The 15,164-nt window shown below is 41.7% G+C and overlaps 1 protein-coding gene across 1 annotated transcript in view; it reads right to left on the reverse strand.

Annotated features, from left to right (window-relative positions):
- Positions 1-1,246: 1,246 nt before the first annotated feature.
- Positions 1,247-15,164, reverse strand: part of ncanb (neurocan b) — a 149,923-nt gene continuing 136,005 nt past the window's right edge. Inside the window, exons 15-16 of the mRNA XM_069150135.1 lie at positions 9,184-9,366; positions 1,247-7,831 (exon numbers count right to left, since the gene is read on the reverse strand). Coding sequence (XP_069006236.1) covers positions 7,695-7,831; positions 9,184-9,366 — 320 coding nt within the window. The 3' untranslated portion in view covers positions 1,247-7,694. The remainder of the gene's footprint in view (positions 7,832-9,183; positions 9,367-15,164) is intronic.

Raw genomic sequence — 15,164 nt, forward strand, 5'->3', positions numbered from 1 at the left:
GATTGATTGTCGACGAAAAACAGAACCTGGCAGAGAAGGCTTCTTCCAGTGTTTCGGAATAATAATGAAATGACTGAGTCAAATATCAAAGGAAGTGAGAGGAATGAGGGAGCGAGAGAGAGGGGGGATGTATTTTTACAGTGCTGTGAGGCAAGGAAACTCTCCATTGATAAGAGAGGACTCATCAGAGGAAGTTTAGGTGAACTGAGGGTCTCTTAGGTTAGACGGTACAACAGTAGACTTATTCACAAACTGTTTGCTGCCTAAACAAAATCGCTCTCACTCCGTCGTCTCCTTCCCTTTTTTCCCCTCCTTTCTCTTACCTTTGATCCCTCTCACTCGTCTGTCTCCGCCTTCTTCTCCCTCTCTGCCTCCCACGCTTTTTCACTTGTGCCGCGGGATTTGCCCTTGGCAACCGACTCTGTTGCTTCAACTACAACTGAGTTAGAACATGAACAAATGGCAGCAAAATTGTATTCGTTTTAATCATATATCAGCAGTGGGGAAAATATTTTGCCTTTTCCAAGAGAGATTTGGAAATGGATCTCCAAAACACATGTGAAGGTCAGAAAGGCGCAGATTGTTCTCCGGTGAAAAATATCAGGAGCTCAGAGCAAAACAGAATCAGAAAAAGGAACATGATGACAGCAAAAGAGGACACACTTTAACAGCAGACAGAGAAAAACATTGAATGAGGACCAAACTTATACAGAAACTGATGTGTAGAACTGAGGATACTGTTCTTGGCTAGATGAGTGCATTTTTTTCAGACTTTAATAATTTTTCGCCTTACAGGTGCCCCAGGATTTGAACTTTGATCAGTGTGTTGACTTAAAACGTTTTTTAAGAACGGCTGCATATGTTTTATGTTCACAAATATTCAGCTTCTTACCTCTCTGCCTGTCAAGAAAAGTTAAGTTTGATTTTTTAAATAGTGCTGTACACATGTAAAACATCAACCCATTCCAGTATTCAACTTTTATTAAAGGATAGTCTGACATTTTAGAAAATTCACTTAATTGCCAAGAATCACATGAGACAGACGGACACCCTTCTTGTGTCTCATGAAGCTACAGCCAGCCGACAGTTAGCTTAGCTTAGCTCAAAGACTGGAAACAGAATGATGCGGCGAACTCACTATACTCCCATGGTAGCTGTTTCCTCCTGTTTCCAGAAGGGATGCTAAGATTCTGTCTTTAACTAAACTAAATCACCTAAATACAAATAACCACACCAACCAAGCAGGTAACAGATCCAAACAAGGATTTCTTTAATGATCATTTGTCTTGTAAAGAATATAATACAGTGACAGGACTGGAATTCATAAGAACACACATCAATAAATATGGATAAATACTTGTGGACCAGATTCACACAACCACACATGAGCTCAGCTGCAGTTTTATTATGTCCGTGTCCACAGTCGACATGAACACGCAGCTAACTGCGAACTGAAGCGCTGTGCAGAGAACAGAGCCAAAGAAGTCATGTTTGTCTGTATGTTAAAATATCAGGCTATATATAGGCTCCCCTGCAGAGTGTGTGGTGACCGAAGCATCTCTGATTTTCTGATGCGGTCGCATGAATATGTGTGTGTGTGTGTGTGTGTGTGTGTGTGTGTGTGTGTGTGTGTGTGTGTGTGTGTGTGTGTGAGCAGGAGAAAGTGGGAGATAGAAAAGTGGAAATGGGTTTTGGATCTACAGAGGCTGTGTGAATATGGCCCAGAGAGGCTAAGCAATAAACACACCCAGAGTTTAAATGGTTTTTTTAGAAAAAAAGGAAAAGAAAAACAGCTTTTATATCACAGCAGGAGAAAAAGGACCATTCGTCATTAGTCCCTGCTCTGCGTTTGTCTCTTTCATCCCTCACTCTCCCTCTGTAGCACGTCTCCGTTCATCCATCCATCCCAACAGAATACAGCCATTTTCTTGACAATAATAAAGCGTCTCAACTCAGTGTCAGACAGTGAAGTAATGTTATACAAATGCCACTAGGGGGTTACCTGTACTGAGAAGTGATGCAGCAGTCCACGGGAGAAAAAGAAAAAGTTTTAAAACGTCTGATGAGATAAGAATAAGAAAAGAAGTTCAGGATGCACATGATGCCGAAACTATATTTGGGAGTACACGACCTACTTGTTCACGGAGGAGAGCTGTGAGCTATGACAGTCTGTTTACCTGTCATTTAGAAAACGTTCAGCGGTCGCTCGATACTGACGTACGGTCAATACCATCGACAGGCTTAATAAGAAGTCGAGACAGACAGCCTAATCATGAAATCAATAGTCTCTCTCTGTGCGACTGAAGAAGGACAACAGCTTCCACCATTCTTATCAAGCTGTCATTACTGACGAGGGCCGTGTTTTAAAGCATCAGGTCGACCGTCATGAACAGTTGTTACATAACATGCAGGAAACAGCTTTCTTTCTCACAGCCGCACACAGAGGCGACCACGCTCTCACACTCCAAACTGTGCACCTGCCACTTGTTTCACTTGATAATGAATACGAAACATGCAAAGTGAGGTCCTAAAACAAACTCATCTTTTAACCGTGCTGTCCTCCTAAAAAATATCACAAGCAGTTATTGCATCATTCATTTATCTATTCATAATCAACTCTTAACTGAATCCTTCCTGCAAACAGAAACAGAGTGATCATCCAATCATATCTTAACGACCTTGATGGAGCTGACAAACTTCAGATTCCTCCATGTTTAAGCTGTGTGCAAAGAATAATACTTCTTTTAAAGAGTATGAGGAGTTTAACTTACAGTACTGTGTGTAGTTACATTAAAAACCCTGTTGAACCCAAGCATGCCCACTCTGTAGTGTTTCCTAACTGTGTGTATACCATTCCTGGATGCCACTGTGTCAGAGTGTACGTACTAACATTATGTTTTTACGGTTCAATCTTGCTCTAATTGGGGAAGTTTCTGTTTCAGCCACAGCAACGTTGTGTTTGCCAAACGCTTCTCCTTTCTCTTGTGACATTGTTTTATTATTTCTAATTTCATGCTTGGATATGAGATTTCTGTGTGAAATTAACATTTTATTAATGTTTATGAATGCGGCTGCAACACCTTCTGTTGCACTGTTTCAACCAGTAACACGCTCCCTCACAACAAAACTGCGCTCCTGCCGTTAACATTCAGACCCAGTGCAATCAAACAGTCACTCCTACAGGCACATGGAGATGCGGTTGCACTTCCTTCGATCCTGCTCTTATCTCATCTCTGCTGCAGTCAAAAGTCCTCTGCTATAAGCTGTGAGTGAGGATATTGACTGGGTAACAATTATAGTAGGTGGCTCAGCCTAAGAAGAGGCCTGCTGCTGGCTGTGAAGACGTTCAATGGTTTGCCCGCTGCTCTCCCCTCAGGCGTGGTGCTGAGCCAAGAGACAGCTGGCAGAAACCTCTGTTAACGCGCCCATCTTCATAATTAAGACTTAAGGGGGGTAGGGTTGTGTGTGTGTGTGTGTGTGTGTGTGTGTGTGTGTGTGTGTGTGTGTGTGTGTGTGTGTGTGTGTGTGGGAAGGGGTAAGGGGGTAGGTGGGTGGGTGGGGGGGGGGACTGGAGGAGATTACAAGGGGGGAGTCAAAAGCAGAGAGAGACAGACATTTCCTCTTGAAGTTTCAAGAGGAATAATATGTGTGTTTGAATAGCACGGAAAAATCTAAAGTGTCAGTGTAAGAGTTTTTATTTCTGTGTTGGCGAGAAAGGCTGACACCTTTCAAAGACCAGTCCAGTCCCAGAAGGTGTGCCAAAAACAAACTGTTGACTGAAGACACAGACAGCTCAGAGGGTGACCATCACCATCACAAAACAAACAGACCCTTTTATGTGGGGCTCTTTTACGTTAAACAATATCTTTCAACCCATTTGACCAGTAAGATCGTTAGTTCCTACCCTCAAACCATAGACTGTATATAAAATTGGACCTAACCTCCAGGTCTGAAAAGTTCAGTCAATTCGTAAGTGCCTTAAACTGCAATACCACCAAGACGTCATCTGACCTGTGTCACTTCTCTCGGTCATGTCTGTGCGACCACCACGACAAAGGATCCCCATTGACTTTCAATTGGCATTGTTTCCGAGGTAGCGGCAGGTACTTTCCACACATTATGTGCCACCACCACGTAATGCAGTGGTAAAATGTACTACTCATTTCATGTGAAATCAAAGCTCATTTGATGACAGGACACCACATTGTTGTTATTCATATGACTGTTCGAGGTCGCTTAACTTTAAAACATAAACGTCGCCGTGATAAACTGCTGCACAAAAGACCAAAGGGGGTCGTATTTTTTGAAGAGGACGGTCTCTTTACTTTTGGCTTTTCAAACTTATGATCAAAGACAGAACATTATCAGTGGCAAGTTCACTCATATCGACTCATTAAGGAAGATTTACATAAATCTGTGGCGTTTTTGTGGCAGGCTTTATAATCTCTGTAGTGATAAATGACAGAAGAAGATTCAGTTCAACATGCAATCCTTTTTTTTTTTAATCCTTTTTAAATCTCATCACAGACCAATTCGTTAGTTTCATTTCTTCACTGGTTGTCTAATTTTGTTGAATTTGATCCACATTTGTCCCCTCAGAATCTGTTTTCTGGCCTGAATTCAGTCCCTCATCACTTCATCACATAATTTGTTTTTAGTCCTGTCACACAGCTGAACCTTTACACAACTGTAATTACACTGTCTCTGGTTGTCAGCTTTGATTTGATTTACTGTGAGAAGGGCTTTTGTCTGACCTTTTATTCATCCACCCATGGTCAATCCATTTTCCAGGAAAGACAGAAAAAAAAGACGTTTGTGTCAGCCTGACATCTACAGAGCGACGGGGCTTTGACGGCTGTGACAGTTCTCTGGGCCTCCCGTCCGTCACCCGATACCTTCCACCGGCTGTCCATCAACGTGACCCTTCCCTTGTCATCACAGCTCTGTGGTTCTGCAGATAATGCAACTTGTTAATTAGGCATGCGGTAGATTAATTAAACTGATACAGAGTGTTGTCATTGCCAAGGTGAGAAGAGACAAACAAAGGCAGCGAATTAATGCGATTCTCTTACCTCGTGACTTAATATAACCTGATCCCACTTCAGTGCTCTTGTTAAAAGATACGTGAGCGGCTGCTGAAAAACCCTGAGTGTACTCTTTCTCCAATAAAGAGCAGGTTAAACTGCATTTACCTCTAGGTGTGCTTATCATCCACTTCCTTTCTGTTGTAAAAAAAAAAATAAAAAAAAATGGAGTGACAAAGATGGATGAGAGGTACTAAAGTACGGAGGTGGGGAAGATGGAGAGACGTAAAGTATGAAAGTGCTGGAGTCAGTGTTTGGGACATAATCCCAGAAGCTCCAACTTCAAGTGCTGGCTTTAAAAAAACAGCAATTTAACCGGGCAGTAAAGTGGAAGGAAAAGAGAGCAAAGTGCTTGTTCTATCCGTCTCAATCCTCTCTTTAAAGCGGTACACGTAAGCTAAGGTGTAAACAGCTGGGAGACTCTGTCTGCCCCAGAAATGGCAAGCCTTAATCTCTGCTGACCCTTTCTATCCTCATCCAGTAGGACCTCAGCCACCGTCAATGTCCTCAGTTAAACACACACACACACACACACACACACACACGCACAGCCCACGAACACACACTCAGCGAGAGCTCAATGTCTCAATCCCTTCATACCTTGTGTGCTCAGCTTTGATTCATGGTTTCGCAGGCATCAGCTTTAGACTCAGCTAGTTGTCATGTCTGCTCTCCACAACATGTCCAACACATCGGGCTTTAGAGGGGCTGTTAAATCAGCAAAGCACTTTACACACTGCACAAAATGTCCAACTGAAGTCACTTAACCTTTAAAATATTTATAACCGCTATATTCACGATGGATCAAATGATGTGTCAACAACAAACACAAAAAAAAAGCACCTGCCTCTGCATTTCCCATAACGCAACAGAGCATTTTAGCCTTTTTAAGCTCCGTTTTCAGCACAGGAAAACCTGATAAACGCAGTGAACATGACGTGCCCAGCAACCAATGGCAGACAGACCTTGAATACCATTTTCGAGGTGGCTGACATGAGACACACAGCTCCAATAAATACTCATGTTTCTCCATATCCAAAAATAAAACAAAAAAACTATTATTTTTTAACATCAATCTGGGAAAGAGTACTTTCCAAGATATAAGGTGGGTGTACCAGACTACTTGGTTAAGAATGAGAAAGTTTGTGCAAACACATAAGGTCGATTTTACCAAAATAAAACTACTTGGTTAAAGACAGATCGACTTCATTGTAAAACATGTGGGCAGAGACAGGATGTGAAACAAAGTCAAATACTTTTTACACCAAAATAAACACCTTGACCTTCAGCCTGGAGTGTTTTTGTAGTGCCATTTTCTAAGCACAACTGCACGATGTCACAAAGGGAATAGTTAGTGATTGAAAATTAGACCAATGCTTTTGTTCTCCTCGAGAGGTCAGTCTCTTCAAGAATAATCAATAGCAATAACAACTTAATAAAACGACTCATTACTAATGCAGAGATCTGCCATATTCTGTTTTAGTGAAAACTGCACTAAAAACAGCAGTAAAACTCCAAAATAAAAGAGGAACAGATAAGCGAGATGAGCTTCACCTGCTGCATCACCTTGATTCATTCACAGCACGCATTCCTACGGCAACAGAAATTATAAAGAGAGACAAAACAAACGTAAGACTGCTGAGCTGAGTTGAGACAAACTGACATCAAACGTTTAGATTAACCCTTGACAGTGACAGGAATGGATGTCTGACACAGCAGCAGCTGTTCGAGGTTGTTCAGCACTTCTGAAGAGTGACTGATGCGATGTCAGGTGATGAAACTGCTTTGAGATGGGATGTGTTTACCATTTTCCTCTGGGGGGGTTCAGCATCTGATCTAAAGTAACTGTCTCACACTGACAAGAATATACAACGCTAACAATCAAATAATTCAATTACAACTGCGTCTGATTCAAAGAAAATCAATTAAATCGATTTCAGAATAACTCAATGCTGCTTTAAGTCAAGTACAATGTCTTACAAAGAGCAAACCAAAAGCAGCAGAGTCAAGAAGTAAACACTGAGTATTTGTGAAAAAAAAACTGTTCAATAGACAAAAGGCTCAAGTCAACAACATGATGTCTTCCTTGACTCCTCTGATATTGATGCGGTATTTTCAATGATGTCATCCCTATTTACAGTTTGTACTAAACCACTTCTCTCCGAAGAATGTTCGCTGTGGATCTCAAAGTTTTTTTTTTTTTTTTTTCAAAAACAGGTCAGCGTAGCCCCATGTTTCAGGTCATCGTTGAGCTCAAAGGTAGAGTAACTGGGTCGAGTAGGAAGGTAGGTGAGAGACACACAAGTTAAGACCAGAAAGTAAAACAGAGAACGGAAAGTAAAAAGAGTACAAAGGGGTTTGTTATTGTCCCGGTGACGCCTGGCAGCACTTTGGCAGGCCTCAGAGTTGACTATGATACAGGCTGACTCGGAGAGCCAGGGGTGGACCTACGGGCAGGACAGTGTAGTGCAGGGACAGGGGGTCTTGGGGCAGAGAGTTTTGGGTTGTAATTGTGAAGTAGTGTTTGGGAAAACGGGGACGACGGGGACACAGGCAAGCTGCAGCTGGCAGCAGAGCAGAAAAGGAAAGGGGAGGTTATTTCTTTTTGGTTCAGAAGTGGGCGTGGTTGTGGCCCTGGCCCTGCTCTCCTCCGTGGTGGCCTCCCTCTCTGTGGCCGTGCCTCTTGTGCTTCCTGCGCTCCCTCCTGCCCTTGTGGTGGTGGCGCCGGTAACGGTGGGCTCGCCGGGCTGGGAGGAGAGAAAGGGACGACTTATTAAAGAAAGTATGTCAAAGAAGGGATATGACAAAAGGCAAGAGTGGAAAAGTGACGTAAGAGTGGATATGAATCGCTGTCGAGCGGGACAGGTAGTCGCAGGGAGGTGAAACCGGGAAAGGGGATCAAAAAGCAGGAAGATCAAAACCACATGTTCTCTGTAGATGGTTCAAGAGTCTCCAGCACACTGAGGGAATCTGTTATCTCACACTGAGTAGACTGGGCGCCTTTAGCAAGGGCACACTGAGCTAGCCACCCACTCATTCTCGCAGTATGAGCTTGTTCCTGGTGTGTACTGCCAAATTAGATTGCTCTGTCCCTTTCTGGGTTTGCCAACAAAGAAATGTCATCTGCAATGAATGATAACGACATTATAACTCTGGGCAATAAAAACAACTGTCCAAAGATAAAGAGTCATGAGCAAAGGAATCTTTATCACTTTGAACAGAAGCTACATTATTTCAGTATTTCATCATTACTGTCACACTGTGAAAAGAGTGAAGTGAAATACAAGACTCAGTTTGTTGAATATTTATATATATCAACCCTTTATGTGTCCTCTGAAGACGCAGGAAATTATGGTGAAAAGTTATGACATCTATTCTGTCTATTCTGTCAGTTAGACGCCCTTTAAAATCATATCAGAAAAAGTGACAGTTATTTACAACATCAGAAAAAGAAATGTTTATTTAAAACTCAAAGCAGATGAGGTATATAAAAGCTGGGTAGTAAAAGGAACTGATTTTACATTATGCACCTTGCTAAAATAAGAGCTTCTGCACTGACACTACAATGTCATCATTTCAGTCTAAAACAACTCTCTGAGCAGCAGCAATATTATTTTGTACGTGTGTTTTGCATGTGCTTCAGTGATATGGAGTATGACTGTAACTTTGGTTTCACTTTGGCTTTTACTTTTCAGCACACGTCTGTTGTATTGCATGAAGTGTCAACCTGTTGTAGAAATTTATTTGGAAAACTCAGAAAGAAAAAAATTAAATCCCACCTCAAGCCTAAAACACTTCAAAGGAAACCCTACCACTTCTAAGCAGGCCCAGGGGATTTAATTCAGTCTGCAACCACAGTAATCTTTTTGCTTGCAATTATTAATAATGAGAGCAAGGACGGAAAGCCTGAATGCACATGGTGACAGCAGCTCCCGAGGGCAGTTATTGTAGGAGGTTCGGTCTTTTGGACTTTGTGGTGGTGAGCATGCTAAAAATAAGACAAATGGAAATGTAAAAAATGACCTAACATGGAAATACAGCTTTAAGTCTTGTCATCTGCCCTCGCGGGCGGTGAAAACTCGGCCGTGTAAAAACTCACATTTTATGCAGATGATTTTAGGTCGGTCCCACTTGCCGTTGGCACGACACTTAGCGGTAGGGACATGGCGCTGCAGGAAGCCGTCAGCGCACTGGTAGCGCACCACGGAGTGGATGTCGTAGTGGGAACGCTTCCGACCAATTAGGAAGGAATTATCCACAGTGGGAGGAGCTCCGCAAAGCACTGTAGAGGCAGAGATATACAAAATATGAATCAGGTTGTCTACTTCTGTTTATGAACATTTCCTGCTGTGTGACTGGTATATATTTAATGCAGGAAGTCCATGCATGATAATTATTTACACGTGAATTACCCTCATCAACGTGCTTCAATAAAACATTTCAGTGCCCCTAATGGTTACATTCAGTGTGTATCCGGATTTTAAGGACACACGCGCACATACTGTTGGATTATAACTTGGCTAAAACATCTTAGAAAACCACTCACAGCACAAACATCAAAATGTGGATTAAGTGTCTGCAGGACAGTGTGTCTGTCCAAATCGACGACTGAGTGGGCGTCTGTCAAAGTAACATAGCATCTTAGACACACAAAGAGTGGAGGCACAATCAGAGAAATGTTTACACAAGCTGAGATGGAGAGAGGGCTGACACTCTGATCAGAGGCAGACTGACAAGATGGACAAGCCTCAGGGAAGCACTCACACGACTTCACCGGTATTTTAACTCTCCTGTCAGGGGGTGCCAGTCTCCTCCAGTGGAAGCATCAAGTGAATGTGTTGGAACTCCTGGATGACATTCCTGCAGCTGAAGGCCAACCATCTCCTGCTTTTCAACATAACGTGCACCAATATCATGGAGACTTCATTAACTTGGATATCCGTTTGGCATCAGGCTGTTAGCTGTTGCTAAAAGTTTGAGTATAGTGGTTCCAAAACCTTTTCATTTATCATGGGGAAAAACCATAGACTGTGTATAAAAATGAACATTGACTCCGGGGAAGAAAAGTTAAGCCAATGTGAAAGCACCTTAAAGTGCGATACTACTGAGGGCCACCTCTGGCTCTGGAGACTCCCATTCAAAAAGCGTCAACTTCATTTCACAATACAAAGTCAGTGTATTTTTTTTTCTCCATATTTTATAATCATTAGCTACATTTGCGCCTTTAGATATTAGGCCTCAAAGAGAGGTAGGTTTGTCTGATTTGATTGACATGCCTGGGGTGCAGGCAAGTTGCCAGTGTAGCTCGTCGGATGTTGGGTCCCCCTCACTCCTCCCCAACTTGGCCAAATGTGGTCACATCTGGCTCCAAAAAACAAGATGGCGACGGCCAGAATGGCAAACTCCAGGCTTCAAAATGGGAGTTAACAAACTAATGGGGCACGTCAAATTGGGTTGCCACTTTGTACATTTCTTTATTATTTCTTGGCCAGGCAACTATTAAGTTATCACAATTATTAGCACACCAGTATACCCAACAGTTTACTTGATTTTAATAGTTTTGACAGCCAATAAAATCTACATTATTTTGTCAACTATTGGTTTGGAGTTTGGTAAACTACAGTAGCCTTAAGCCCTGATTTTAACAACATATTGCCATGACGATACCCAACCAATGCCAATGGATGAGTCAACCATCAACCTGACTCCGCTCTGAACTGAGGCCCAGCTCGAGGTCCTTTTGGACAGAAAACAAAGCTAATAGTCTGATGCGTTTACAATCCCTCTTAATTCCCTTGTCCTTGTCTTGAAAACTCTTAAATTCTCAAAAAGAGAAAGCAATGTCATTAACTCTGATGAAAGGTTTAATGCCACATTTACAGTTTAATGCGTTGTGGAAGGAAGGGGCAATATGCATTTGAGATGTTCACTGACTCGACACAAATAGAGGGCTAAAAGGTAGTTTGCCATTAACCTTCACCTATGTGCGCTACTGAATCATTTCTCACAGTAACAGCAAGCTAAGTAAGAATGTACTGAAGCAGGGAGAAAAGAAATTGTCATCAAACTCAGAAAAAACGAAAATGGAGCCATGATTACATGGGAGACGAACAAAAGGCCTTTTGTAAAACAAAGCCTAAAGGATGTGTACGGCTGCTAGCGAGGGAGGAATTTGGTTTCTTAGAAAAAGCCCTTAAAATGTCCTTTACAAAATACAGCAAAGACTCTTAACTTGAATTGTTAAAATACAAGTGAGGAGTTTTGGCAGACCACTTATGATGATTACATGATGAGAAGGGCTTACAGAAACTTGCCTTCACACTCTCCTGCTGAGTTTTCTTAGCTCAGTGTGTAGCTTTACTAATATTCAGAATATTGAATATACATTACTGTATATAAAGCAGTGTGCAGGTTGCATACGGATGATGTGTTTATGTGTAGTGTAAACAGCAGGTTTCTAGAGATGTTATCTGTACCTTCGTGCCTGAGTGGCGAGGGTAAGTCAGTGTGTGATAATGAAACAGGGAGCTGCAGACAGAGATGCTGGTTCCTCTCAGCACTCCTTTACAGCCTCAATGCATCCGCACACCTACCAAAAATCATGTAAGAAGGAATCACAGAGACATGAAAGTGTGCGCCTTTTCTGCAAAACACTACTGAGAGGGAGTCTCACATGGAAACAGTAGACATGGGAAATTCAGTCTTGTTTATCAAATAACAAACTGCAACACTTGTTTGTGTGAATATTGCTATTGACAGCTGCTGAGACCAACCGGGAGATGATGGTTTTGTTTTACAGTAGTACTGTTTATAAGACGGAAATACAACACCGCCTTAAAGGACTGCCACAGACCGCAGTGTGTCTACGCCTACCCTCGCATTTGTTTTTTTCATTTCATCCTTGTTGAGTCTTGTGCATCCCATAGGTAGAGTGAAGTAATTAATAAAATAAAAGACATAAATCAGTTGTTGGATTTTTACTGACTTCATTGAAAGCATGAGGAACCAACAGCCCCTTTTCATAGCAAACATCATAAAAACAACTGGAAAAGGACAGGGGCCACCACTAATATTAATAATGTGCCTGCTGTGTCGCCAACATACACTTTAGGACCCCTGAACATTCACACCTGAGACAACCACAGCCATTATTATAAGAATAGGCGAAGTGTGTGTTCAGATGTGTAAGCCTCGAATTTAACCCATCAAGGAAGGCATTTACGAGCATCTCAGGTACCCTGCTGATAAAACGTGTTAATATTGCCATTTTGAGAAATATCCTTATTTGCAGTTTTGCCAAGAGATAAAAGAGAAGGTGGACACTTGGGGTTGTTAGCTTAGCTTAGCAACACAGGAAGCAGAGGAAAACTGATCCAGCACCGTTTTTACACAATGAGTTCAACATCACAAATAGTCCTTTTTTCATTTATTATAGCTAACAAATTTTAAAAAAGGACATTCAGTGATTTTTGTTTTTTTGTGTGTGTGTGCGCTTTAGAGCCTAAACATGCTGTTGAAAATGCCAGCCTGGTTTTGAAGAGAGACGAGCTAATGGCTTCTCCTGGCTTACTTTATAACAGGCTACGCTAATTACTTAACTCTTTATTGCATAGACCAGAGGTTCCCACACTTTTCAGACCATGTAACACCATGTACCAAATCAAATTTCCCAACCACCACTTTCAACTGCAGGTACCAACAATTTTCGACTGTGTCAAGCTCAATGTTGGCGTTGTGCCACGTCGGACGCGACGTGATGTCACCCTGCGTTGCTCGTCACAGCCAAACTATACTTTTAAAATATTTATGTGGTTGACAATATTTTTTTTTAAACATCATTGTAATGTAATAAGTATTGTCTGTGTTAAAAATGGAAGAAAATGACAATTTCTTTGACTTTGGCCAGTTGGAATGAATGGTTACTCCAATCAGCAACACTCTTTCAGTACCACCAGGTGGAGTGAAACACTTGACGAGAGAGCTCGTCGGTCCATTTTCCAAAATGCTGAATCTCTGCTGTAATTTCCCTCCACCTTTGAGGTGGTGAGCAGTGCAGTGCAGTGAGAGAGTAAACTCCTTGGAGGTCTGGTGGGCAGGTCACGGCCTTCTGCTGTGTCCCTGCCCGCGCCTCCCTGCGGAGGATGTAACTAGCTGTAGCAGAAAAGTCTACCAAATGACAAGGTCGGCCACTGTGGGGAGGTTTGTGGCGGGCTCAGGTGGTTGGTGAGGATGGCCTACATCTTCCCCTTACCTTCTCTTCTCTCTGTGACTGGCCAGATTCATAATCAGCTCTAAAAACAAGTCAAAACAAAGACTAATGGAAATATGTCTTTTTTTTTTTCCCCACCGGAAATACACATATACAACTCCTTCACGCCAACGTGTCAATTCATATATTTTGAGAGGCTGGAGTACTTCACAAACACACCTCTCACACACAACTGCAAACATGCACACAAGCTAGTAATTGATACAGAAAATTATATTTTCCGCCTCTATTTGAAACGACATTTCAGAAATGGCAGGGTTATGTATATTGTACAATGATTACATTACACACAAATGGACACATGAATTGCTGAAGCTACTGACAACAGCCTACCATTTTCCAAAGCGCTCTGATTGTCTACTGACTATATCATGCAAAATTTGATTTCCTCTCTGTGTACATAATAACCCACCAAAAACAGCAGATTAATTTGATAATACTCACATGTGCTGTTTTAGGTAAATCTGTGGTGAGGTCATCCTCACTGGAAGAGCTCACAGGCTGACGAATATTGTGACATTCTTGTCATGGTAATTTAAATGTAAATATAAAAATGTATCTGTGCTACTTGTTTTGTTCATTTCCTCTTTATTTTTTAGTCATCTTTGGCCCCTGTAAAGTATGGTGTCCCTCAGGGGTCAGTTTTCAGACCAATTCTTTTCAATTGTAAATGCTTCCCCTTGGACAAATCATTCGCAAACCTATTGCTTTCATCCACTGCTATGCCGATGACAGTCAGATTTATTTGCCCTACAGAGCCTCTGAACCTGGCATGATGAGTTCTTTACAGGACTGCTTGATGATGTCAAAGCTGGATGTCACAAAACTGTCTCCAACTTAAGCAAAGCCAAGATTCTTGTAATTGGTCTCCAGCTCTTAACCAAAAAATACTACCATCTGCAGGCCTGCTCATAGAATATCTTAAACCTGTTGCAAAAAAATCTTGGTTTGAGGGCATTTTATGTTTCAAACACCACATCACAATGATTATGAAGTCCTGTTTTTAATCATCTTAGAAATTCCTCAAAAAGATGACCTATTTTAACATTTCAAGACACAGAGACCATAATACACGCCTTCATCTCCTTACGCCTAGCTTAATGCAACAGGTTCTTCACCTGCCTCAGCCAAAAATCTATCACTCAACTCCAAATGGTACAAACTCAGCTGCCAGACTTTTAACTAAAACCAGGACCACAGCACACCTGTTTTAGCCTCCTTCCACTGGATTTTAAGGCTTGTTTAAATTCAAAGGGTGTTTTGTTTTCTCACTTTGAGAGTGCTATATAAATAATAATTTATTGTTAGTATTATTATTTTCCCCTCCTTTTATGACATTAATCCAGCCATCAAATATTTCTGAATGTTAAAACAAGGTTAATCAATCACACACAGTGTATCACTGCTCAGTAAAAATGACAAAGTTCACTCAACATATCCTCCTATATCCAATCCATTCTGTGTGTCTACATTTTTTACAAGATTATTCATAGATGTATCTGGCTAGATAGTTTAAGGTAAAGATTATTTATGAAACAGATATGTTAGAAATCAGAGATGTCTCTCCTCTTTACAGTTATATAACTGAAAAAAGAAAAAAAAGAATCTGCGCCATCTGCATAACACACCCCCAGGTGGATCCCAGGCGGCTGATCAAGGTGTTGGATCGGCTCATCTGACGAGCAGACGAACGGATCACCTGAGCTGTGATCATTAGAAATCAGGCGGGGCACGCTGAGCATGCAGCTGACAAACTCCACTGATAAAACCAGACAGTACATGGGGTTACTCAGAGTGAAAAAGAGGCTGAT

The sequence above is a fragment of the Embiotoca jacksoni genome, unplaced genomic scaffold, assembly GCF_022577435.1.
Source record: "Embiotoca jacksoni isolate LCO1_2020_lvr unplaced genomic scaffold, fEmbJac1.0.p SCAF_16, whole genome shotgun sequence".
Taxonomy (NCBI): Eukaryota; Metazoa; Chordata; class Actinopteri; family Embiotocidae; genus Embiotoca; species Embiotoca jacksoni.